At 34.7% G+C, this 27,279-nt stretch overlaps 1 protein-coding gene across 4 annotated transcripts in view; it reads left to right on the forward strand.

Moving 5' to 3' along the window:
* The window catches only part of TNPO1 (transportin 1), a 90,631-nt gene that overhangs the window by 18,912 nt on the left and 44,440 nt on the right, over positions 1 to 27,279 (forward strand). For 3 of the 4 annotated variants that reach the window (XM_036020392.1, XM_036020393.1, XM_028508411.2), the window contains exons 2-4: positions 19,084 to 19,197; positions 21,895 to 21,970; positions 25,703 to 25,852. In XM_036020392.1, the coding sequence (XP_035876285.1) occupies positions 19,093 to 19,197; positions 21,895 to 21,970; positions 25,703 to 25,852 (331 nt within the window). In that variant the 5' untranslated portion in view covers positions 19,084 to 19,092. Of the gene's footprint in view, positions 1 to 18,799; positions 18,951 to 19,083; positions 19,198 to 21,894; positions 21,971 to 25,702; positions 25,853 to 27,279 lie in introns of those variants that run through there. The other variant, XM_028508429.2, reaches the window with a different exon arrangement.

Raw genomic sequence — 27,279 nt, forward strand, 5'->3', positions numbered from 1 at the left:
TCAGGACAGCCTTTTTCCTCTGATGCTAGGTCTCTGGGATTATAAAATAACTTTTCTGGTATAATTCTGCTTTGAGTCAGTTTTTTTTATTACTATTAAGATTTTTTCTTTTCAGAATTATCTTTATATCATTGTGTCATTTATATTCATTTTAATGGTATAATCTGGGCTGATTATACCAGTTGCTATAGTTATATCAGTTTTCTGTAACTAAAACTTAACCTTTTAAGTACCATAACCTGTAAGCATTTTTACAAAAATCTTAACTATATTTCGCATCTTCTTGCCATCTTAAAAAGTAAAATAAAAGGTGTAATTTAAGCTTTTGATGGTTCTGTCATTATTATGAGTAGCAAGCATTGTAACATAATATATTAAATTCTCCGGGGTCTTTTTCTCTCCTCTATTTATGACTTCAAACAATTATACTGTTGGAGATGTTCATTATTTTTCTTATGAAGATAATATATCTACAATATTGAAAAAAATTTTAAGAGAAAATTAAAAAAGGCTCATAATCCTAGTACCTTAATACACTGCTAACTTTTCATTATTTCATTCTAGTCTTTTTCATTTAATAATTTTGCCTTTATCTTATACATATAATTTTTACTTATTTGTAGTTATTTTCTGTACACAACTTTTTAAGTCATTTTTTAACTTTCTATTAATAAACAATTTCCATGTCATTATAGAAATTACTTAATGACTTATGAATTATTTTCTTAGTAGTCCAGCAGTTGAATGTTGTGTTATTTACCTATATGCTTATGGTTGCGTTAGAAATAATCTTGGGATAAAAATATTTGAGATAACGCTCTTATTTTCTGTATATAGGATTCTTAAGTTATGGTCTCAGAAGTGTAATCATGAGGACCAAGGATATAGAAAGGCATATGGCTCTCAGTATAGATTGCTGAGTTGATTTCCAATAGGTTGTATTAGTTTATATTATTATCAATAATTTGTTAAAAGTTGATTCATCATATCTTTGATGAACGTTATATATTATTATTATTGTTATAAAATTATCTTAGCTAATGAGTCTGACAACATTACTTCATTATTGCATTTATTACTGCAAGGTTCAGCATTTTTTTCATGTTTGTTTACTGTTGTATTTCCTCTTATGAATTTTTTCATGTGTTATCTCTTGGTTCTCAATTAGTTTTCCAGATAAGTAAAGTTATTGATGTGTCATATCTTGTTGTATTGTCTGACTCTGTGTTGTCATAATATGCTAGGAGCTCCCTTTTATATTTGTCCAAATAAAGAATGTGTTTGTCCACCATGTATGTAAATAGTGGCATCTCCTGGAAATGCATGATAAGGATGTTGTAGGTCCTGTGATGTGGACTGTCTGACTCTTGGGAAACAAGTACTACCTGAAAGCTGTCATCGTAGTGAGGGTAAATTGCCACTGTTCCTACATCTCCCACTGGCACAAAATGTTCATAAAATAAATATTATGAGCTATTCCCTTGGTGGCAGCAGGGGCAGTGGTTGCAATTGTTTAGAACCAAAATAGGATAATTGGAAAGGGGAAGGGAGAGGAGCGGTAGGAGTATAATAGATGAGTAAGGAATTGTGTTATCTCTAAAGAGAATGCACACCTGACCTGGCAGCTGGCTTTATTCTTGGTTTCTCTATTCTTCCTACTCAGTTTATTCTCCACCATCTGGGTATATTCATTAAACTCAGTGCCTCTCAGAGACTTCCATGTCAGCTCTCAAATTTATTCTGCTGTTCATTTTAAGGAAATCAATTTCCATGATAATCATCAGCCCTCATTGTGCCAACCTCACACACAGTTCCTAGAGAACTCCCTAAAATGTTCAGTTCCTTTCACTTAAAGCAAAATACATTTTGGGAATAGTTTGTTATAATATACATAATCACATAATTATATATTTAAATAGTTATTTACTATTTCTATTCTGATTTAGCTTTTTTGGTACCAAGGAAGAACAACTCATTCATAATGTCTCAAGAGAATGAGGTAGATTTATTTTAAGTCGTTTGTGGAAGTGGCTATCAGGAAACAAGGCAGCACCCAGGAGCAGTTACTCTCTTTCTGCTGGACCATGTAGTCTTTCTCAGAGCTTCCTTGATTGTCTCTGTGTTGATGCATGCTCTTCTCTGTTTGCTTAGAGTTCCTGTCCCTGTGTACTTTTGTTTTGCACATGGAATCTAATGAGGGCCACATGTCTACCACATCATGACCTAGATTCTGAAAAAAAAAATTCTGCTTTGAGGTACATGGTAAATGATCCTAGTATATCTTGTTCATATTTCCTAGAAAAGAAATCCAGTTGATTAAGCTAACCTTTTTGTGCCAGGATTCATCATATGGAGGGTCAAGTGCCCAATCCTGGTTTAATCCATTGTGTTTAGAATATGTGATCATGAAGCACCAACTTTGCCTTTAGACCCATCACTTAGACATGGGCTGTAGGCTACCCAGTTCCCTTCAGAAAAGGCCTTAGGGTTTACTGCTAGATACCTATAAGAAAATCAGTGCACTATACCCCCCACAAAAAAAAAGTGGGGAGGAAAGAACCTCGTAATGTGGAACTGGATGTTCCAACAATGTTTTTAAAAACAGAAATCAAATTCTTCCCCTTAATTAATTTGTAATGTTGATTTCTTAGTCATGAATTCTGCATTTATTTTAAATAAAAGGATTGGATTAATGTCTAATTCTAGTTTTACTCTAAAGATGAGATATTTATTTCTAGTTATAGTTTAAATTGACAAATCCCATTTGTATGGGATGAGAGGGATAGATAGTGATAAGGACATGATATTCAATTAACTGATTAGCTGATACCTATTTGCATCTCTATTTACAATAGGACAATAAGCCAAGATTTGGTTTAAGGGTATATTCTTATAAACTGAATACTTTCTTAGTGTACAGTAGATTAGTATTATCCTGCATGTGCAGAATAATTTCAGATTTCTTTACCATCTCCCATAGAATGGTCTAGGTTTTCATTAATTATTTTTATGTCTTGACCTTGGTTGAGTCTCATTGTTTGTTTGTTTTTTTGTTATAGTAATAGAAAAACAGATTTGAACACTAACAGAATATATGCTATTATTGTTTTTTGTATTAAATTGTTAGTTGTATAGTACCATCTGTTGAAGAACATTATTTCCTGTTTTTTTTTTCCCCCATTTGTGGACTATATAGAATTTACCTTGTGGTATTCTTCCCTTATCTTTTTTGCACACTATGAGGACTACCCTCAATCAACTACTTAGTTTTCACACTTGGAAAATTTTTACAGATTGTTATATTCATATCTGATTTAATATTTACCACTTGATATATGATTCTTTTCTTTGTTCCTCCTATTTCTCCAATATTTCTTTTGATTGTTCTATTCCTTTAGTATATTATCTCATTTAAATGACAGATCAGACAGCCCATTTTGATGCACATTCTTTGATCATACAAAAAGAATTTATTTTTCATCTTAACTCTGAGACTACAAACTGCCATCAGTAAATATGGGTTTTAATGATAATTTCAGTGATGGGTAGTGAAGTGTGAAGGGAATGAACATTAAGTATCTACTATTGCAGCACTTTACATTCTGATTTAATCTTTTCATCAACCCCATTGCACAGATGACTAAACTCGCACAGAATGTTAATCCACTTTCCTAAATATAAATTTAGAGAATTGGAATTTGAACCCGTGTGTATATAACATTTGGAAACCTTGCTTCCTCAACTGTATCTTCCTGCTTACCAGGAATAAATGATGTAGAACAATATTTATCTCAGGATCTAAAATTGTAAAACTTGATTTTCTTTTGTAAGTTTTTCCTGCTGTCTGTCCACTACTGAAATCTAAATATGTACCCATTACACATGAGTGAGATTTCAATGCACAAAGGAGAGATTACATAAATGCTAGTGGTAATTAGCTTACTGACCATTTGACCATTTATCCCCTTTCTACTTCACTGTCTAAACTGCTCTGTCGCTTTTCCAATTCAGCCCTTGCCAGTGAACTTAGTACTATATTTCTTCTCTTTTTACACTTGAAAATGTGGAATATTGAATCAACATTAACAATCAAGAATAGTTTGGGACATGAATTAGAAATTCCTAGGGCCCTCACACTTCAGAACTGGAAGAGCAATCTAACAGCAGTGAAACAGTATACTCGTTAGTTACCAAAATGATCTGTAATGGCTGTTCCCATGTGTTATCTGATTTTTCAAAAAATTATCAGCTTAGCTCCCTGTCAAGTATACAGGCATCTCTCACTTTATAAATACGTAGATTCTAAGATATTAAATCATAGCCACTCTTTTAATTGTTCTGTGAATTAAAGAAGCAGTTTGGAGTAGAAGAAACATTGGACCAAAAATAGGAAAATATACATTGCAACTCAATGTTTTTTTGAGAATAGCAAAACTTTCTTCTTTTTTTATTTTAAAAATGTTTTTTCACATTTGAGATATAAATGACATGTCTAAGTTTAAAATGTACAACATACAGATTTTATTTTTTTAATTTTATTTATTTTTAGAGAGAGGGGAAGGGAGGGAGAAAGAGAAGGAGAGAAACATCAATGTGTGGTTGCCTCTTGTGCACCCCCTACTGGGGACCAGGCCTACAACCCAGGCATGTGCCCTGACTGGGAATTGAACCGGCATCCTTTTGGTTCACAGGCTGGCACTCAATCCACTGAGCAACACCAGCCAGGGCCATAATGATTTTATATATATGTATTGTGAAATGATTACCATATAAGGTTAGTTAATACATCTATCATTTTACAAAGTTACAATTTTTTTTAAAGAATGGGGGGTATGTGTGAGAACTTTTATTCTCTCAGCAACTTTCAGATATATGATACAGTGTTATTATAGTTACATGCTGTAGTTACATACCTAGAACTTGCTCATAACTGGAAGTTTGTACCCTTTGTCCCCCTTCCTTCTGCCCTTGGGAAATGCCAATCTGCTCTCTGTTTCTATGAGTTTGGGGTTGTATTCTGTGTTTTTTGGGGGATCACAAAAAAAAGTGAGATCACACAGTATTAGTCTTTGAATTATTTTACTTAGCACAATGCCTCAAGATTCAGCCATGTTGTCACAAAGGGCAGGATTTCCTTGTGTTTGTGGCTTAATACTATCCCATTGTTTGTGTATATATATATACTACATTTTCTTTATTCATTATTCACTGGACATGTACACTGTTTCCATGGCTTGGCTTTTATAAATAATATTACAGTGAACATCATGGTGCAGATATCTCTTGGACATAGTGATTTTATTTCCTTACAATATATACCCAGAGTGGAATTGCTGGATCATGTAGTAGTTCTATTTTAATTTTTTGAGGAGCCTTCATCCTCTTTTCCTTGGTGGCTGCACCAATTTATATTTCCACCAACAATGCACAAGGGTCCCCTTTCTCCTCATTCCCTCCAACACTTGTTATCTCTGTTCTTTTCAATATTAGCCATTCTAACAGGTTTGAGGTATAACTTCATTGTGGTTTTGATTTGCATTTCCTTGATGATTAGTCATGTTCAGCACCTTTTCATATACCAGTTGGCCATTGAATATCTTCTTTGGAAAAATATCTATTTCAGTCTTTTGCCTATATTTTAATTAAATTATTTGCCTTTTTGTTGTTGTTGTGAGTTGTACAGATTCTTCATATATTTGGATATTAACTCCTTACCGGTGGCTTGCAAAATTTTCTCCTGCTCCATAGGTTGCCTTTTCATTGTGTTTCTTTGGCTGTGCAGAAGACTTTTAGTTGATATAATCCCACTTGTTTATTTTTGCATTTACTGCTGGTGCTTTGGTGTCATATTTATGAAGTCATTGCCAAGACCAATGACAAGGAACTTTTCCCCTATCCTTTCTTCTAGGAATTTTTTGGTTTTAGGTCTTACACTCAAGTCTTTAATCCATTTTGAGTTCATTTTTGAGGAGTGTAAGATAGGGGTCCAGTTTTGGTTTTTTGCATGTGAATATGCAGTTTTCCCAGCACCATTTATTGAAGAGACTGTATTTTCCCCATTGAGTATTATTGGCTCCTTTGTAAAATACTAGTTGACTGTATATGTACATGGGTTTATTTCTGGGCTCTCAATTGTGTTCTGTTGTCTTTGTGTCTTTTTTTTTTTATGCTAGAACATTCCATTTTTATTGCTACAGCTTTGTAATATAGTTTGAAATCACAAAGCATGGTGCCTCTGCCTTTGTTCTTCTTTCTTAGGATTGCTTTGGCTATTCAGGGTCTTTTGTGTTCCATGTTAATTTGAGAATTGTTTTTTCTATTTCTGTAAAAAAAAAAAAAAGCCCATTGGACTCTTGATAGAGATTGCATTATCACTGGATGTTTTTGGGTAGTATGGACATTTTAATAATATTAATTTTTCTGATATATGGAATATCTTTCCATTTGTTTGCCTTACCTTCATTTATTTTATCAATATCTTATAGTTTTCAGTGTACTAATCTTTCATCTCTGTGGTTAAATTTATTGCTAAGTATTGTATTCTTTTTGATGGTATTGTAAATGTGATTGTGTTGCTTGTTTTTTTTTTTTTCCCAGGTAATTTGTTGTTAGTATACAGAAACACAACTGGTTTTGTATGTTGTTTTTATATCCTGCAACTTTACTGAATTCATTCACTAGTGTCTTCGAAGAGTCTGTAGGATTTTCTATGTATGAGATCACGTCATCTGCAAATAGAGATCATTTTACTTCTTAATTTCTGAGTTGGACACATTTTATTTCTTTGTTCTTGCCTTATTGCTTTGATTGGGAGTTTCAGTGCTTAAATAGGAATGGTGAGAACAGGCAATTTATCTTGTTCCTGATCTTAGAGGAAAAGTTTTCAACCTTTTCTTCTCCTCTAAGGAGTATGATACTACCAATGGCTTTGTCATCTATGGCCTTTATTGTGTTGAGGTGTATTCTTTCTATACCATTATTTGAGAGAGTTTATCATGAATGGCTGTTGAGTTTTGGCAAATGCTTTTTCTGCACGTATTGAGATGACCATATGATTTGTACCTTTCTTTCTATTAATGTGATATAGCATGTTGATTTATATATGTTGAGTCATTCTTGCATCTCAGGGATTTATCCCACTTGATCATGGTATATGATCCTTATAATGTGCTTTTGAATTTGGTTTTGTAGTAATTTGTTCAGAATTTTTGCATCTGTATCAGGGATATTGGTCTACGGTTTTCTTCTAGTGTCCTTATCTGGCTTTGCTATCAGGGAAATGCTTCATAAATGAATTTGGAAGTGTTCCCTTTTCTTCAATTTTTGGTTCAGAGTTTGAAAAAAGAATTGATGTTAATTCTTCATTATGTGTTTGGTAGAATTCAACACCTGTTCCTGAGCTTTGCTTTGTTGGGATACAATCTGATTCAATTTCCTTACTCATTATTGATCTTTTTCTGTTTCTTTATGATCCAGTTTTGGTTAGTTGTGTGCTTCTAGGAACTTATCCATTTCTGGTAGGTTGTCCGGTTTGTTGGTACAACAACATGATTGTTCGTAGCAGTCTCTTATAAGTCTTTGTATATCTGTATTATCAATTGTAACATCTCCCTTTCATTTATAATTTTATTTGGGTCCTCTCTCTCTTTTTTCTGGTTTATTTATCTTTTCACAGAATCAACGCTTAGTGTTACTGATCTTTCATATTGTTTTTTATTCCCTATTTCTTATATTTCTGCTCTGATCTTTATTATTTCCATTTGCTAACCCTAGACTTAGTTGTTCTTTGTTCAGTTCCTTGAGTTGTGAAATTAGGTTGTTTATTTGATATTTTTCTTTTTCTTGATGTCTGTGCTTATGGCTATAAACTTTCATATTAGAACTGCTTTTGCTATATTCCTTACATTTTGGTACATTGTATATCATTTTCATTACTCTCAAGATATTTTTAAAATTTTTTCTTTTGATTTCTTCTTTGTTCCTCTGGCTGTTAAAGATTGTGTTGTTAATTTTCATTTATTTGTAAATTTTCTAGCTTTTCTCCTCTTACTGATTTATAGTTGCATACCATTGAGATCAGAAAGATAATATAATGCTATCTTGAATTTCTTGAGAATTATTTTGTTGCCTAAGAGATGATCTACTCTTGAAAATGTTCTGTGTGTACCCGAGAGGAATACGTAATCTGCTGCTGTTGGTTGGATGGACGGTTCTCTGTATGGTAGGTCCATTTGCTGTGTAGTGTTGTGTGCAAGTCTGTTTGCTTATTGCTTCTCTGCCTGGATGATCTCTCCAGCATTGCGAGTGAGATATTAAAGTCCCAAGGTATTATTGTTTTGCCGTTTATGTCTCCTTTTAGTTCTGTTAATATTTGCTTTGTGTATTTAGGTGCTTCAGTGTTGGGTGCATAAATATTTACAATTATTAAATCTTTTTGATATATTGACTCTTTTTTTAAGATTTTATTTATTTATTTCTAGAGAGGGAAGTGAGGGTGAAAGAGAAGGTGAGAAATATCAATGTGAGAGGGAAACATTGATCTGTTGCTTCTTGTACACACCCAGATCAGGACCAAACCTGCAACCCAGGCATGTGCTCTGACCAGGAATTGTACTTACTGGAAACCTTTCACTTTGTGGGATGACACCCACACAACTGAGCCACTATGGCCAGGGCTAGGTTGACTCCTTAATCATAATACAATGAGGTTTTTGTCTCTTTAGACCATTTTTACCTTCAAGTCGGTTTTGTCTAATACAACTATAGCTACCCTCTGCTTTCTTTTGGTTACCATTTGCTTGAAATATCTTTTCCATCTTTTCACACTCAGTCTGTACATGTCTTTAAAGCTAAAATGAGTCTTGTAGGCAGCATACCATTGGATTTATATTGTATTCTATTCATTCTTCCATTCTTTGTGTTTGGTTGGAGAATTTATCCGTTTACATTTAAAGTAACTATTGATAGGTAAAGACTTACTATTGTCATTTTGATCATTGTTTTCTATTTTGTAGACCCTCTGTTCCTTTCTTCCTGTCTTGCTGTTGCCCTTTGTGATTTGATGGCTTTTTATGGTGACATGCTCTGACTCTTTTATCATAATCTTTTGTGTATTCACTACAGATTTCTCCCTTGTGGTTACCCTGAGGCTTACATAAAATATATTTCTAACATCCAGTTTTAAGCTGATAAGAGCTTCAATAATATAAAGAAACTTTATACCTTTACTTTTCCCACCTTCACATTTTAGGCTGTTGATATCACAATTTACATCTTTCTTATATTTTTTTTATCCAATAACAAAGTATTGTGGCTATGGTTATTTTTAGTATGTTTATTTTTTAACTTGTAAACTAGAGTTGCAAGTGAATTACACACCACCATTACAATGTTGTAGAATCTGTTTTGCTATGTATTTACCATCACCAGTGATTTCTACAAACTTATATGCCTTTATGATATTAATTAGCATTCTTTTATGTCAGCTTGAAAAATGCCCTTATCATTTCTTATAGGGCAGGTCAAGTAGTGATGAAATCACTCACCTTTTATTTGTTCAAAGGTGTCTTTTTGTCTCCTTCATTTCTTAAGGATAGCTTTGCTGGATATAATAGTTTTTCTTTAAATATTTTGAATATATCATCCCACTCTCTCCTGGACTGCAAAGTTTGCATTGAGAAATATCCTGAGAGTCTTACAGGGACCCCTTGTATGTTACAAGTCAGTTTTCTCTTGCTGCATTCCAAATTCTCTGTCTTTGACTTTTGACCATGTAATTATAGTATCTTGGTGTAGCCCTTTTAGGGGGCTACATAACATATTTGAGGTCCTTTGGCCTTCTTGAATCTGGATGTTCATCTCCCCCCTCAAATCTGCGAAGTTATCAGCCATCTAACGCAGCTCTTAACGTTTACCAGCCAAGTGACTTTTAGCAAATTAACACCACTGAAACTCTCCTCAACTCACAGTGTGGTATTGAGTATTAAATGAGACAAAATAGGAAAGTACTTTGAAAATTATTAAACACTGTATATTTACCTGAAGCCACTTGGCAATAATCAGTCAGCATTCTGACTGATCATGAAATCTATAATCATGAAATTTATAATCATGTTATGATACTTAAGAAGACTTCTAAAAGAGTATTTTCTTTTTCTTAAATTGATATCACTGAAATGCAAACTGCTGGAATAAGACTGATATTCAATAACTATAGTCAGTTAATTGTAACAATCGGAAGATCTCTAATAAGGCTAATTAATGAAGCTACAATGCTAAAAGTATCAGGGGCCTCATCTACTTATTTTGTATATTTGTATTTTAATGCATGGGCTTATTATTTAGAAAGGTGTACTTTCACTTTTATGAATGACTTAATATTGCCATTTGAAGAAAGATGTGGTTATTACTTGCAATATAAGTTGATTTGGTATATAAATTTAAATCCTTTATGGCCAGTCAAGGACCATACTTATCTGGTAAGTTTTACTTTTAATTTACTTAACATATTTAATAACAACAACTTACATTATTTCCCATGTTTTGACTTTTCCTAAATTTCCTTTTCTAAGAATTTAAGTGAAACTCCTTACCCAGCCTCTGTAAATTACAAAGTAAATGAACATTACATTAATAACTTTCAAAACATGCCATCTTTAGTAATGTATTACAAATTATGGTGTGACTTTAAGTTGTATGTTCTAATGTTTTGTTTTTTGTTAAAGATATTTTTCTAGTGATTAGTAATGTTTTCATATTAGTCAACACAGTCTGCATTGTATTCCTCTTTTTCCTATTTTCTGTCATTTCTAGTGTAACTAGGACACTGCTGCTCATTAGAGTAAGAAACTAGTGAAAATTTCCAGGAGCAGATTTATCAAGTTAACACAGTGATCCTCAACTGGCTTTTTACTAGAACTACCCAGGAGTTGTTTAACACTACCAACATCCAGGTCCCTGGGCTCCACCGCTGTATTGACTCAGTTGAGAGACATAGTGCATGAGCCTTATTTTTTTTTGTTCTCCAATGAGTATAATGTGCAGTCAGGGTCAAGAACCACTGGTTTAAATAGCTTGATGTACATGGAGAGTGAGATCAGTTCTGATCATTAAATCTGTTGTAGAAATCATCAGAGAATTGGTGTTTTGATGATGCAAATTATGTGATCAGAAGTTAAATATATGGGAAGTATTACTCCTATTAGTCTTATACGTTAGTTAAAAATGAAAAGCTTAAATTCTGAAAGGTGAAGTGCAGTTTTCACACCTGAACTGAAGAAAACAGACACTAATCAAGACAGCTGTTGAATTCTTGGTGAAGCATAGAATAGAAAGGAAAAGAAAAGTATACCTAAGAAGTATACCCAAGAGTCCTGTTAAAGGTTAGTCACATGTTAAAAGAAATAGCAGAATAAGAATTATGGCAACATGGGTGTATCTTGAGTCAGGTGCATCATGGTTTGAGTCCTGCCTTTGCTCATTACCATCTCTGTGACTTTGGACATATTACTTAACTTTTATTAAGCCTGTTCCTTTCTATAAATGAAGATACTAATAGTCTCTACTCATGGAATCAAATGAGACCATGCATTTAAAGTCCTTAGTATAATAACACACATAGGAGTACTGTATAGATGATAACAGGGTTGCCGTTACTACTAGGTGCAGTCCAGACTTGGAGTCACACAGATTTGATTTCAAATGCCCAATCTACCATTTACTGGCTAGGCAAGCTACTTCACCTTTCTGAACCTCAGCTGATATAAAATAGAGTTAATATCTACCTCATAGTGGTGTTATAAATATTAAATTAGCTGAAGTGTTCAGAAGTAACCTGGTTTTAGATTGGGTTGACTTTTAAGATCAAGTTTTCCTTCTTATCACTTGCTGACTTTGTTACTAGACTTTTTTTTATGTTTGTTTATAAAGTTTAGCATTTGAGTCACGTGTCTAGTCATCTTCGAAGGTGGTCCCGAGAGACAGCTTTAAAAATACATTTATTTACCTTTTCCTTAGTACTTATATTTTATTTTTCCCTATTAACCTCTCAGCTTTTAAATGACAATAAGTTTTAATGCCAGAGGGTTATAATTTTTCCCTCTTAGCATAATTCTTCCAAGAGGTGAACAAGATCATTTACCTTAATAAATCAATCAAGGATGATTTAAACACTTCTTTGTGCCCAGCATCATATAACATCGGAGGTTCTGTGCACTGTGAACCCTGCCCTTTAATCTAATAGACATCATTTGCTCAAGTAGCTTAGGCTCAACAGTTGGTTTTGCTTTTTTTTCATTTTTCTTTTGATCCTTTACCTCTGATTACCTTATAGAATCTCTTTAAGGACTTTCTTGTTTCACTGATAACTGTAATTTAGCAAGCCTGTTGACATTTTGATTCTTGGACATTAAAAAACCTCATATTTTAAAAGTAGGTAATCAGCTGCCTTTAGACTTTTCCTTCTTTCCCTTCATTCCTGAACTTTGGTTAAAATTCTCATAAAACTTTTACTAAATAACTTAAAAAACGCTCTTTTAGCCCTTTGAATATCTCTGATTTTTTCAAAAATTTCTTTTATTGACTCTAGAGAGAGGCGAAGGGAGTTAGAAAAAGAGAAAAACATTGATCAGTTGCCTCATGCATATACCCCAACTGGAGACTGAACATGCAGCCCAGGCATGTGCTCTGACTGGAAACTGAACTCACAACCTCTTAGTTTGCAGGACAATGCCCAACTAACTAAGCCACACCAGCCAGGGCTGACTTTTTTCTTTCATGTTTATTATAGCATCTTTTTGTGAAAAACCAGCAAACAAGACATTGGAAGTCTACGGATCTGATTCATAGTCAGCAAATGATTCAGCAAATTACTTAAGCCATATTTTGATTTTGTCTGCTTATCAAAAGAAGATAATACTTGCCCCTACTTACAACAAAGGGATATTGTGAAGATTAGATTTAGAGTGTTTGAACTCATTTATCCAGTGCTCTTGAAATATCTCATTTTAATATATTTTCACATACATACTGCTTTTAAGATTTATTATAATTTTTACAACAGTAAAATATGATTTTTACTTTTCTCTTTACCTCATTACAAAGGTGCCAAAAACATGTTATTTCTTTAGTATACAAATGGTTTTACTTATTAGTCTCAGTTTACAGAAATTGAAAGGCAGTATATAAAAAACGTAGAGACTGGACTCTGGAGCCATATTAGTTGGGTTTTTTAATAACAGCTCTGTCGCTTATGATCTGCCTAACACAGAGCAAGTGACTTCTCTGTGCCCCAGTTTACTGAGTACATAGTGTTCTGCAGTATAAATTAGTTAACATATGTAAGTACTTAGAACACTGCCTGGTACTCAAAAAATATTAGCTATCACTATTATTGACAAAATAGTAGATGTGTTTAAATATCTACTATTTAAATATTTAAATTTTTGGTAGTATTTTGGCTAAGAAACATGACAGCCTTTTCCCTAACAAACTAAAACTTTATTTTAAATGAATGTTGGACTGTTAGGTCTTCCAATGGCTCCTCTTGTCCCTTCAGTGATTTCCTGTATTGCAGCCTGATGGGGTTTTTTTAAAGATTGTATTGATTTATTGATTTTTAAAGAGAGAAGGGTGGGAGAAAGAAGGAGAGAAACACCTGCGAGAGAAACATTCTCTTTCTCCCTCCATTCCTCTCGCTCTAAAAATAAATAAATAAAATCTTTAAAGAAAAAGAAAATTAACACAATACTGAACATGAGTAGATGAACCTCTTCTTCCCATATCCCCTTCCCAGGAGGAATACTTCTTTTCCTTATTTTTATTCGCTCATAGATTTTATCAGTTTATAACCCCCTTCACAAGTTTTCTGTTAGCCTTAGAATAAAGTCCAAACATCCTAACATGGCCTGTGAGGTCTTCCTGGCCGTTGCCTTTTTCTCACTTTCACTTTTTGGTAATTCCTCCTAGATGCCAGGTAAAAAGTCACTTTCTCAAGGAAGTCCCTTCCTGATCTCATAACTGTTAGCATAATGTCCTCACAGCCTCTGGTACTTTCCCTACCGTAGTCCTTCTGCACTGAGGCAGTGTCCCTCTGTGGGTAGTGATCTACTAATTAGGAGGTACTATTGTCATTCAGGGTGTAGGGCTGAGGGTGCTAGATGTTTACCATTAAGAATTGTCTTAAGCACTACATGTCTTTTGAATGTCCCACTAGATGGTCACATGGATGACCAAAAAAACCCTGTTTTTAACTTTTAAAGACCCTGTTTTTAACTAGACAGAACCTAGAATCTAACACAATTTTGCATTTGTACATGTAATTTTTTTTAGTATTTTTAATTAAATGCTGAGTCTTCCAGGAACAAAACTACTGTGTTCTTGAAGGAAGATTGTAGCTTGTTTTTGGTTTTTTTTTGGAATTCTACCAAGAGTTGTTCATCATTATAGGAAATCACGTCACTGATGGCAACATTTATCACATTCATAGTGATTCACCATATAGGTGAAAACATCTGACTTCTCAGTAAATATTTGTTTGAATTTAATTGAAATTAAAAAAAAACAACAACAACTCCGAACCAGATGGGGGAAAGGCACTTCTCTCTTTCCTGGCAGAATATATTTGCTTTTCTCCCTCTTCCTATTGTACTTCATTCACATACTTCATAGACAGAGCATCTATCTGTCTCACTAAATGAGAACTTAGTGAGGGCAAGAAGGATATTTTATGGACCTTTGAATCTTTAACACTCACTGAGCACATGGTAGTTGCTCAACTTAATATTTACTCAGTTGAATTCATAGCGGCAACAATAGTATTTATTCAACAACTATTAAGTCAAATTCTGGTAGGCAACAAAGGCAAAAGGACACTGCCCCTGCTTTCGAAGAACATAAGAACTAATACTAAAAACAGATCTGGAAATGATTATAATGCAATATCACTTTCTAAGGTGGAAAAAGCTATAAACTACCCATACATAATGGGAAAAAAAATCACACACGCTTTAGTCTTGTGGGGAGGTCCTGAAATAATATCACAGAAGAGAAATAGTATCTAGTATCAATTACAGTGCCAAGGAAGACTTGTAATAAATAGTTGGAAATTGAACAGTTGAGCATAACTGAGGAATAAGAGGAGCTTGCCAAATGGCAGCACTTAGTGAGGGCATTCCAGATCAGCCATCCCTGTTCATATGCTCAGAGGAATGAAAGGTGCAGTTGATACTGCCACTGGAGCATGAAGTTGGAGGTTGAGTGGTAAGATATTAAAGCTGTACCTGGAGGTGATGTACTAGATCGTGAAGAGCCTCTTCCTTGAATAGAAGTTAGATTTTATCTTGCAGGTGGTAGAAACCATTGATGTAACAACTAAAACTATTGTATTTTAAATCATAGTATATGCCAAGCAGGTGCCTATAATCCTATTACAGAGTTGGTATATTCTCATTTTATAGCTGGGGAACAGCTCAGAGAGATGAACTGTTTAGGTTTTCACAGCTACTAAGTGGAAGAACTAGGGTTTAAACTTAGGTGGGTTGGATCCAGACCTCCTGCCTGCTTTTCAAACTATATTTCACAGCCCCTTCAGTAAGAAAGAAACTAGATCATTTTTACATTTATCAATCAGTCTGGAGTCTTTACTTCACATCATTCTCAAGTAAGTCCCTTTTTTTATGTGAATTTAAATTCTTAACAGTTTGGACACTAAATTTTAGTCTTCTGATGGCCCAAAATGATATCTTAAGTAATTTACCTCTTGCAGGATACTTTTTATTTCTGGTGCCATTTTCTATCTAGATAGTCCAAATAACTCTTGGCTTATTGAAATACTTTTTGGGGTGGGGAAGTGTCACCCTTGAATATTATAGACCAATCAACATGACTTAAGTACTCTAAAAGAGAAAAATTTGATATGCTACTGCCCCCGCTTTTGAAACATTTAAATCTGTCTTCAACATGCAAAAGGAATATTTAAAGAAAATCCAATATTAATCTTAATATTCTATTTAATTAATATAGATATAGTTTACTATTTAAATTATTTCTGCCTCATAGTTCCAGTGTGCCTAGTTAGCTTGAAGTACTTCAGACATTCTCTAAATGAATGTGTGATTGCTTGGCTACCCTAAAATAAGATTCTTCCTAATTTTAAAGATTATTAAAATGTAAATTCTAGAGATATGGATAATAGTTGCACAGTGAGAATGTACTGAATACCACTGAACTGTACAATTAAAACATGTTAAAATGCCAAGTTTTATAATTAATAATATTTTACAACAATTTAAAAAAACGTGGTATAGAAGTACAAAGTGGCCTGACATCTCTTTTCAAGACATTCCCAACCAATTATTTTTGAGAGCCTTTTGTTGCAGATAATTTGAGTAAGATGTAAGGGAACAGTTTATCTCAATTTTCCTTATCCCATCACCATAGGCTGATCAAATCACATATTCTTAATACTAATCTATTTAAAAAAAAAAGAATTTTGTTTATTTGAGTGCAGGGATAAAGAAGGAAGTGGAGTAAGGATATTATGGGACAGCCATCACGAGGGTGGATATGGTAAAGATGCCTTTGAGTGCTACTGACCCCTCGCTTTAGTTTCTTGTTCAAGAGGGAAATGAAGGAGTTAAATAAGCTTTCCAGTGTCACCTCCACAGGTGTGATGTGCATGTCGCAACTCCAACTTATAACTAAGGCTCAGACTTTTAGGTTCCCCACCCTTCCCTATCCCAGTGCCAGGAGAAATTAAATTTTTACCCATTAGATTGCAAAAAAATAGTTAATGTGCTGGTGGAGATGTGGGGAACATATTATTGGTGAGTGTGAACTGCATGATTTTTTGGAAAGTAATCTGGTAATAACTTCAAAATTTTTTAGTACACGTACTTTTGGCGTAATAATTCTACTATGTTGCCCCTACTGTGTAGGGATATTAATACAAGAATGTTTTTTGCTGTGGTGTTAGTTGTGGCAAAAAAAAAAAGTAAAAGCAACCTAGAAGCCAATCAGAAAATGGTTGAATAAATTGTGTTTTATTGATTCTAAAGACCAATGTGATCTGTTAGAATGTGAGTTACATCTGTATGCATTGGTTTGGAATGATGGCTTTGCTATATTATTTATGTTAAAAAATTATACAGTTAATAATGTAGTACGATCTTTAAAAAAACAACTATGTGTGTGTTTGAAAAATAGAGAAAGGTGTGAAAGGACTTTAAAGCTTTCTAAAGTTAAAAAGGAGAAAAGAGGGAGGGGAGACCTCTAATGATAGAAATTATAGAGATTACTTTGGGGTGGGTTGATGACAGAATGGGTACAAGAAAACCCTGGGTACAGGTAATCTGTATCTTGATGTGGGCATTGGTTATACAGGTGTGTTCACTTTATAAAAATCCATCTGGTTGTATGCTTATGATACAGGTTTGTGTATATATTGTACCAATAAAATTTATTAAAATTATGTCACAGCAATACAATGGAATACTATTATGTTTTTTAAATACTTTAAATAAATATTTACTATGTAAAGTTGGGCAAGAAACAGGACAACCCTATTATAAAATATAATGTATATATAAACACACAAAAAGACTGGATAGAAACACTACAATGTTATTAATATTATGTTCAGGTATCTTTTTTTTAAGGACAGTTTTAAATAAGGACAGTTTTGGGGGGGTTCATTGTTTAGGAAGGTTGTAGAAGGTGGTAAGCAAAGCTGGATTACAGAGCCTTAAGCAGAAAATAAGAGTGAAGAAAGAAAGGGGGAATGTTAAAGGAAAGAAAAATAATGCTAATGAGAAAGGTGTAGTAAGGTCAGGTAATTTTTTTTAACCCCTACCAAGAAGGTACTTCTAACTAGGAAGGGACTAATTTCAGCTGTCAAACCATCCAGCTGTAGTAGGGCCACATGAAAAATCATCTCCTTTAGCAGATTCAATTTGGTTTTTGCAAATAATTAACACTTTATGTTTAAGTTTTGATTTTGTTTAAGCATTTAGTTTTAATGAAACCGTCATTGATATAATAGTATCAATTGATTATGCAACTCTTAGTACCTTAAAAAACCTATATTCTCCTCTTAATCTTTACTGTATTTACGATAACTGGCTCATATCTTTTTGTCCCATAGTTGCACATGGGGCAAATAATACCTCCCCAGTGAGAGAATCAAATCTTAAAAATATATGAAAACACGTTAATCAAATTAAACACTATCAGTTGTATATTTCAGTATTTTTTTGTTTTTCCTTCAGCCCTAAACCCTTAGGTATGAAAAGCGGTTATTTCAGATGGAATTTATTTCACTTAATGAGTTCAAAAGTTGAAGTTTAGGAAAGAATGCATTTTAAAAATCAAGTTCTGCAAATATAAATGCAACATTTAGTGTTAAGATGTGGGTTGTAATTGTAATGCATTTTTTATATTTTAGACCAAATATTAGTATTTAGTGATTTTATATCAAATTGAAATGTAAACGTTTTTATTTCTTCTAAGTATTGGATATCGATCAGGAGAATTATTAGGGTGTGGTTTTTTATTTCTATCATCCAGTTTTCACCATAAAGGCTTTTTTTTTCCTATATGAATCATCCTTCATTTTTCACCATATTAACTTAAAACGACTAATAACCAAAACTAGATCTTTTCAGGTGTTTCGCGGGAAGTGATAAGGATTTGACTTTTAATTAGCCTTTAAATCAGTAATAATCTGAAAAGAACTCGAGTTGGATTGGGTTGGAGAAAACTGCGTGGCATTAGGACCCAGGGGGCTCCCGTGAGCGGATCTAGGGGCCAGATTGCAAATTCGCGGTGACTCAGTCTGGTCGGCTCCTTGCGCTCGGCGGCCGCGGCGGCAGGAGCAGCAGACATTGGCGGCTGAGCCGCAAGGATCAGTTCCCCGGGTTTCGTGGTCCGAGACTTCCTTCAGGGCGTCCAGAAAGGTCCGAGGCGTTTGGGGAGCGCAGGGGCAGTTCGGGCGGGGAGAAAGGCGTTGCTTGGCGCGGGGAGCCCACGGGCCTGTGCTTGGGGAGTAACATTTGCTCCGTCTCTTCCTGTGTCTGGCTTTATTTGCAGCAAACCAAAATGGAGTATGAGTGGAAACCTGACGAGCAAGGGCTTCAGCAAATCCTGCAGCTGCTGAAAGAGTCCCAGTCTCCAGACACCACCATCCAGAGAACCGTGCAACAAGTATCCTTTCTGAGGCCTCGCCGCCGCCCTCGCAGCTCGCCCGGCGCGGGCCCGCTCCTCCGGCGGGGTGGCTCCCCGCCGCCCCTCCCCCCCTTTGCTCCCCGGATCCCTCCGCCCTCCGTCCTCCTGCGGGGAGAGGCGCGCCCGCCGCTGCCCCTGCCCGTAGCCTCGCGCACGCGGCCCTTGTGCTCCGTCCCGGGCGCCGAGGCCGCCGGCTTCCGGCCCGCGCGAGGCAGGGGTGCGGGCCGACGCCCGTGATCACGACGTGTGCACCGGTCGGGTAGCCACGTTCCTGCCCGCCCACTGCTGACCTGCCAAGGGGGTGGGAAGTGGCGCGGCCGGCGTGGCCCGGGTTCAGACCCCCGAGGCCCCGGCCCACACAATGCGCTCGGCCCGTTGGGGCCTGCGGGCTGAGCGAGAGGCCAGGTGGAGGGCGCTGTGTGAGCGGCGGGGCTCGTCCTCGCTGCGTCCGCCAGAAATGGGGTGGAGCTGGCGCGGGGTTTGAACTGCAGGCGTGTTGGGCCTGGGGTTACTTCCATGCGCTTCCCCTAGAAGGGTTGGAGACCTAGAATTAGGGAGCTTCAGGCCTCACCTCAGGACTGTTCATGCTGACACCTGTTGCAAGCTCCCTGGCTCCCAAATTAGATTTTCTTTTTAAATCTTTGGCTCAAGGCTGTTCACTTATACAAGCTTTTACGGAGTTTGCTGGTGTAGCGGTCCTATTGCTATGGTTTTGGACACAGAAAAAGTTAAGAAGGAAAACCTTCCTTAGGTGCTTTTTTGTCATGCCCTAAACTGTGGGCATCGGGTGAATTCTTGGAGCCAATAAAGGAAACTGATTTATTCACCTGACATAAATAACCTTTTTATCCCTGTTATTTAAGACCAAAGAAGTTAATTCTAAAAAAAAATAAAATAAAAAACAAAAACCCTTTAAGGCAGCTTTCTTTTTTTGCAGAAAAAGCCTCTTGGTTGGTTTATTAGGAGTTTGTAAGTCAGTTCTTTCAGTGTAATTTGGGCCTATTTACGTTGTAAACATGTAAAAGGGAAGTTATGTGTACATACACACTTACGTACCTAGAGAAGTATATATATCAATTACATGAAAAGAAAGCACCGGTAAATTTCTAAGTAGTACTTCATTGCTGTAACTTAAAATTTTCAGTAGATAAGTAAGTACTTAGCTTCTTGGTTAAAACGGTGCCCATTTAAAAATGGAGGTCTGCTTGAAATTTTTATAAAGCCATTTCTTTTGAATACTGTTAATAACCAAGAGAAGAATAGTTTTGGGGTGTATTGGAGCTTGTATCCTAATCTTATTATGGCTCAGTCTTAATCTGTGTTATAGCTCTGGGAATGATAGAAGTTGATACTTAATGACAATTATATGACAGTTATTAAGTTAGACAAGCCCCAAACCATACTGTAATTCTTAATACAGCACTGAATATCAAAATTTCTTGTTTTAGTATGTATTAAATACTTTTTATATGCCTGTGCTTGGGCTAACAATAAAATTTAATGTTTATTCTGTGTGCCTGGAGCATTGTATGCCGTCTACCTACAGGACAAGTTAAATTTCAGTAAGTAGAGGCGATCAGTTTTTAAAATCTGCACTACTTTATATTTTCAAAGTGCCTAATGATGGCCTTGTTTTTTTGTGTCTCTCTACAAAGGAACGTATTAGTGTTTTTATGCAGGCTTGAGCACTTTTTGAAAGATCATTATAATAGTATGGATAGATAGTGCCAGTTGTGAGAAAGTAAACCTTAGCAGGTATTTATGAAAAATTTATTAGCCTATCAGCATGCTTTCAGTCTTGGCCATTCACTAAAAAAAGAAATCATTGGATTTTTCTTGGTCAAAGAAAGTATCACACTGTGGAATTTTTCTAGATAGTGATTTTGGTAGTTAATTCACATTTTGACCACCATAACATTGAGATATTCTAGTATGTAATAAATAGACAGTACAGTGTACTTTGTGTTTATATCATGGGTTTAATTTGAAAAAAAAAAACACAGGTCCATTGAGTAAAAACATTTGAATATTTCTGTCCATTAAAACACAATCAGGGATGTTATTAAAAAGTATATTAGAAGTTGAGAGGGCATGAAGAGAGATAAGACAATGTTATGTCACTGTTGTGTGCCAACAGAATAAAATACCTGCAAGTTTGTGTCACTGGGAGTGTTAGGTCTTGGTGGTAAACAATTGTAAAATTATTGCAGTGTAGTAATTTCGTAACACTAATTTTATGTAATAAAATTGGATATGTACGCTGGTGTATAAATGACATTTTATCTTAACGTTTGAATTCTAAAGAACAAATGAGTAATAAAAAGTGCTTTTTAAGTTAAAAATACTTCTAGTTAGGATTTTTAAAGTTCAAAGAAATTCTATTTTGAAAAATACTTTTGCAATTATGAGCATGATGAAAGTGGAATTTGGCTTATGTTGTAATGGGTATAATTGATATAAAATACTAAGTTTAATATTTCAGACAAAAAAGCACCTAAGAGGTTTAACACAACTACTAAGTGTATTCTTGGAATAGTGTATTGATGATTTTAATGAGATGCTGAAAAAAGCAAGGCTAAAAATACCAGAAAAAGAAATGTTTGATTTTACATTGAAAATGCTATATTATTTCCCCAGATTACACTGAGAAGTTTCCTTAACTACTGTTTGTTCTAGAAACTGGAACAACTCAATCAATATCCAGATTTTAACAACTACCTAATTTTTGTTCTGACAAAATTAAAATCTGAAGGTAAGTAGGGTCTGTGTTAACAACTACTAAAAGCGTTTTAAGGCCTGTTAAAATATACTGGGAATTACTCATTTCAAAGGATTTCATTGTAGTAACCACTTGCTTTACAGATGTGGAGTAAACAGACTTGAGTTACTACTACCACTCTAAGTAATTAGATGCTTATTAACAAGCATCAGCTGTTAATCGAGTGTTTTTATAATAAATTTCCTGATTCTTGGAAATGAAAAGAGTGTTGCAAAGTCTACTTTGGGGTTTAGCTTCAATCCTTGTATAAGAATATCATAGAGATTTACTCCTTTTAACATACAGAATGAATGCAGGATTTACTAATTGACTGAATATATGTGTGTTCAAAAAAAAAGATTTGAAAGTTCATATAACCAAGATGAAAAAATGAAATATCAGTTATAATCACATCACATTAACTATTCTACACATTTTAAACTTAACTTCTATGACGGTTTAAAGCCTGAGAACTTGCATGATTTTTAAATGACAGTCATTTGATTTTTTTTTTTCCTAATACACCTCTTTGCCAGGTAGTATGTAGGCTCAGGGGCAGTAAGCAAGGATCTCTGCCCTCATGGACCTTACATTGTAATGAGAGGTGTTCGTAGAGTTATTTGAGTTTTGAGTATTTCCTTTTTGGAACATTGTCAGATATAGAAGATGCTCAAATATGTATTAAGCAACCGACTGGCCTGTAAATATAAAAATTATAATATCCTATCCAGTGATGAGTGTTTCAGAAGCCATAGTGTGGTTAGTAAAAACACAGCACTTGGAGTTGGGAAGTAGTCTCAGACTCAGACACTGATTTCACCTCTCTTTCTTCAACTCTAAAATGCCTGTGTTAGACTACCAGACCATCTGTAAGGTTTGAGCTCCAAGCTCTAGTTGGTTAATGGCCTAAATGTGTGGTAAAATCTCACTAATAAGGTATCCAGATTTTAATAACCCCTGCACAGCAGAGTGACTTATTTTGAATTGTTTTCAAATAATTTTCTAGTTAATTGTAGGGGTTTTAATTGCTGAGGAGGGATGTAATAGAAGCTTTAAAACTTTCTAAATCTTCATTTTAAGAAATTAGAAATCCCATCAGCGTATCTTTAAATTCAGCAATTAATATTTCTAGTTTAAGCATACTTATGATACACTGTTTCTTATACAGAAAGTTTATTTTCCCTACATACTACAGTAGTTTATAATTAAATCAGGGCTATTTGGTTTTAAAAGAACTTATTTAGTAAATGACTTTTTCTAAACTATAATTGTTTTTACTTGAAAATTTTAAGTTTATTTCACCAACTGTCTACTCTCATGTCCTCATCCTAAATTCCAAATATTAAGATGGTTAAAATATTATACTCCTTCTTAAAGCTTTCTTGGGGTATAAAGAAATACATCAGAAGTATTTGAAAAAGCAGACAAACTTATTCAAATAGCAAGAGAAATTGGTGTAACTGCCTTCAAAAATACCTCTTAGCTACACAACCACAAAATTGTGGATTTTCCTGACACTGATTAAAATGTATTTCCTCTGTTCATTAGTTACTTTTTTGAAGGACATAGTAGGAGCTTTATGTTTGTATAATTGATGTTTCTTCATTTACTTATTTATTTTGGAGAAGTTAATTATATCTAGTTTTCTATTTAAAAAGTTGTGACCATCATATTAGAGAAGAAACATAAGTAACATCTTAAAAGAAAATACTTATTTAGTAGTCTTCACCATTCCTCATGTGTATTTGTTTACACTGAATCGTGTAGTAATGTTTTAAATCTGGAGGAGACCTCAGAAATGAGCTCATCTAGTTCCTCACTTTACAGATGAGCAAATTGAGGCCCAGTGAAGTAAAGCCTTACTTTCTTTACAAAAAGGAAGTGGTACTCTGGCTGGTGTGGGTTAGTTGGTTGGAGCATCATCCCAACACCAAAAGGTAGCGGGTTCGATTCCTAGTCGTGGCACATATCCAGGTTGGAATTTGATCCCTGGTTGGGGTGTGTAGGGGAGGCAGCCAGTTGATGTTTCTCTCTGTCATCCTTGGGTGAGGATTAAAAAAAAAAAAAAAAAAAAAAAAAGGAAGTGGTTACTTCATGGCTCCTTTAAATAGATTTTAGAGAGGATATTTTTAATTTTAATTAAAATAAATACTTTAATATAAAATATTTTAAATAATTTTACTTTGTTATTGAAACTCATCTTGTAAACAATAGTGTATTTCTTGTAAACAAATAGGCCATTTAAAATAAAATTACATGACTGAATTAGTGGGCTAACTTAAGGCAAAAAAGTTTATTGCTTGAGGAGGTTAAATATCTCGCTATTTATTTTATGGCAGTTTTAAACTGAAGTTAGAAGTGTTTTTGTTTCATTTTAATCTACTCATTGGAATGGGTTGTAATTGAAACTGGGAAGAAGTTTTTAAATGGTGACAAAACCTCTTTGGCTATTTTGCTGCGATGGCCTGAATATATGCAAAGAAACTGTGCCATCTTTTTGCCTCTCCCTGTGTCTTACCATTGAAGATTTCGGTGCCAGTCAGACTTTAGGAGCACACTACTAATAGAACAAGCTTGGGGTATTTTGTTTTTTAGTAAGGTATGTGAAGTAGTAGTACTGTAATAGCATATTCTGTTTAACGCACCAGCTCTTCATGTCCTCTGGGCTTTCAAGGAGGGTAAAACTATACAGTGCATCAAGCGTAGTCTTCGGAACCAGACTCCTGAGGTTGATATTTTGGCTTCCCCTCTTAGCAGCCTTGTGGGGCTTTGGCAAAGGTCTCAGTCTCTTTATTTGTGCGGTGAGAATAATTTTTGTCTCATGAGGTTGTGAGGATTAAATACAAACTACTTGGAAAGCAGAAGCACTTAGCAGTGTTTAGTACCTGATAAACATTCAGACGATGTTCGCTATTTGTATTGTTGATGGTGATGCCAGTTGGCAGTGAATCAGTTATATACTATGAGTATAAGATCGCTTCTTGAGAATTTGTTCACACCATCTCTGGATTTAATTTTTTCTGAAGTAAATTCTGTTTTTAAACTTGGAAAATTTAAAACTTGTTTTACCCCCCCCCCCTTTTTTTTTTTTAGCTCAGAGGCAAGTGAAAAACATGATAATAAATGAGTGAACAGCAATTATGTGTATTGGAAAGTGATCCCATATATTCTTTGTCCACTTAATTTTTTAATGGGATATTAGTGACTAATACTTCAGATCTTTAATTTGATGTTTATATCAGGTTTCAATAAAGCTTGAGTACAGAGGCCATATATAAACTACATTAACTCTCAAACTGAATCAGTGGTTCTCAACCCAGTGCAATTAATTCTTCTCCTGTTAACACCTCCTCCATTTCCCCCAGAATTCGACATTACCTGGAAACATTTTACCTGGGTTGTCACAACTTGGAGAGATGATGCTGGCGTCTATGGCCAGTAATACTGCTAACCACCTCACAGTGCACAGGACAGCGCCTCCACCACAAAGAATTATCTGGCGCAAGATGTCAGTAGTGCCAAGGTTGAGAAACCCTGAACTATAAATTATAAATCATGGAGCTAATCTTTTGAAATCATTTGTGATATTTTTTTCCTGGTTACAGCAAAATTATTGGAATGTTACAAACAACTTTTGAATATAAATATTTTTAAAGTCAACTGTTCATGGTACATTTTAAAATGAAAACTACTTTAAAACTCAATGCTATCATTATTTTACTACAGATGAACCCACAAGATCATTGAGTGGTCTCATTTTGAAGAATAATGTTAAAGCACATTTTCAGAACTTTCCAAATGGTGTAACAGACTTTATTAAAAGCGAATGTTTAAACAATATTGGTGACTCCTCTCCTTTGATTAGAGCCACTGTAGGTAAGTTACAATTTTATCATTTTATTTCTCTAGTTTGTAACTGGGTTTTTTGATAGGAATTTTTCTCATCCATTTCAAATTGAATTGTGATGGGGCGAAATTTTTTATTGCTGCTCTTGAATGCTTTTAATCATGTTTGTAATTACAATAAAAACTCTCACTGGATAAGAAAAGGGTCTCACTGGATAAGAGACCTGGTAGTTGCTTAATCAAATTTGGTTAAAATGGGGCATTATGAAATGATATTGAGAACCATTGCCTTTTCTTTGAGTTCCTTATTACCACCTGTCTTCCTGTGTAATACATGGGGTATAAATTTCAGTTTCACTTTCTTTTACATGGAAAGAAAAATTTCTTGGTAAAACAACTGGAATACAGGACCTTAGATTTTGACTATTTTTCCCTTGGTCTTAACATTTGACTTGTCTACATCTAATTATAGCAGACCCTCAGTAATTTCGTTTGATTCACCATGGTTTTGTCTTAACATTGATGAGATACCATAGGAGCCCACTTTTGTTTATGTAATTAGCCTGGGGTAAAATTGGTTTTGTTATTTATTTCACTTAAAACCACAGAACGTGTCAATGACATTGAGAAGTTAATGTACAGCAGTTTTGAGCCTTCAGAATGTTCATTTCAGTGAAAGAATGATATTAATGGTAATAACTGGTATGAATAGGTTTGGAAGCAAACACAGCTAACTTGGTAAGCACACACATCCCCTGGTGGAAGTAGAAGTAGGCAGGTGTGCTGTAGCGTAGCCTACTAATGGGCAACATTCAGTATGCCATGGGGCTTAAGTGGTTAATTTTACAAGGATCTCAAATTTCTCTTAATCTGGCAGGTTTGCTAAATGGAAGTCAGTTAACCTTCAAACGGAGTCAATCGTTTTTATTAAAAGTTCTTTACTTTTTTATATTTTGTCATGGTGGGTTCGAAAAGTACCCAGTTAATCTCTTAAAAAGCAGAGGTTCCCCTTCTAAATGTTCACCTATTAAATACTGCCATAATTAACACTGAGTTTAAATGGGATGGGTAGAGGGCATTTGTAATTTTAGGAAAGGGGCTCCATAAGCTTTCTGATAGACTATCATGTACCCTCCTAATGCTCTGCAACTCTTGACATGTAAAAAGTGTGTGCTAGTCTTTTTTTAAATGTTTTAATCTTAACAGTACATTTTGAGATTTTTGCCAGAAGAGGACCACATTTCAGTGACTGTGGTAATTTATTAGATGAATGTAAAATTGTTTCTCCTGTTAAAGAATATATGGTTGGTTTGTAATTTTATCGTTTCAGTGAACAACATCCTTTTATGCACTTGTGGGAAATTTTCTGTAGAATTAATTCATAGAAGTGGCATTACTGGGTCAAAGTGTGTTGTTTAAACATTTAAACTTTAATAGATATTGTCAAGCACACCAGT

This window comes from Phyllostomus discolor, chromosome 3 (genome assembly GCF_004126475.2).
Source record: "Phyllostomus discolor isolate MPI-MPIP mPhyDis1 chromosome 3, mPhyDis1.pri.v3, whole genome shotgun sequence".
NCBI lineage: Eukaryota > Metazoa > Chordata > Mammalia > Chiroptera > Phyllostomidae > Phyllostomus > Phyllostomus discolor.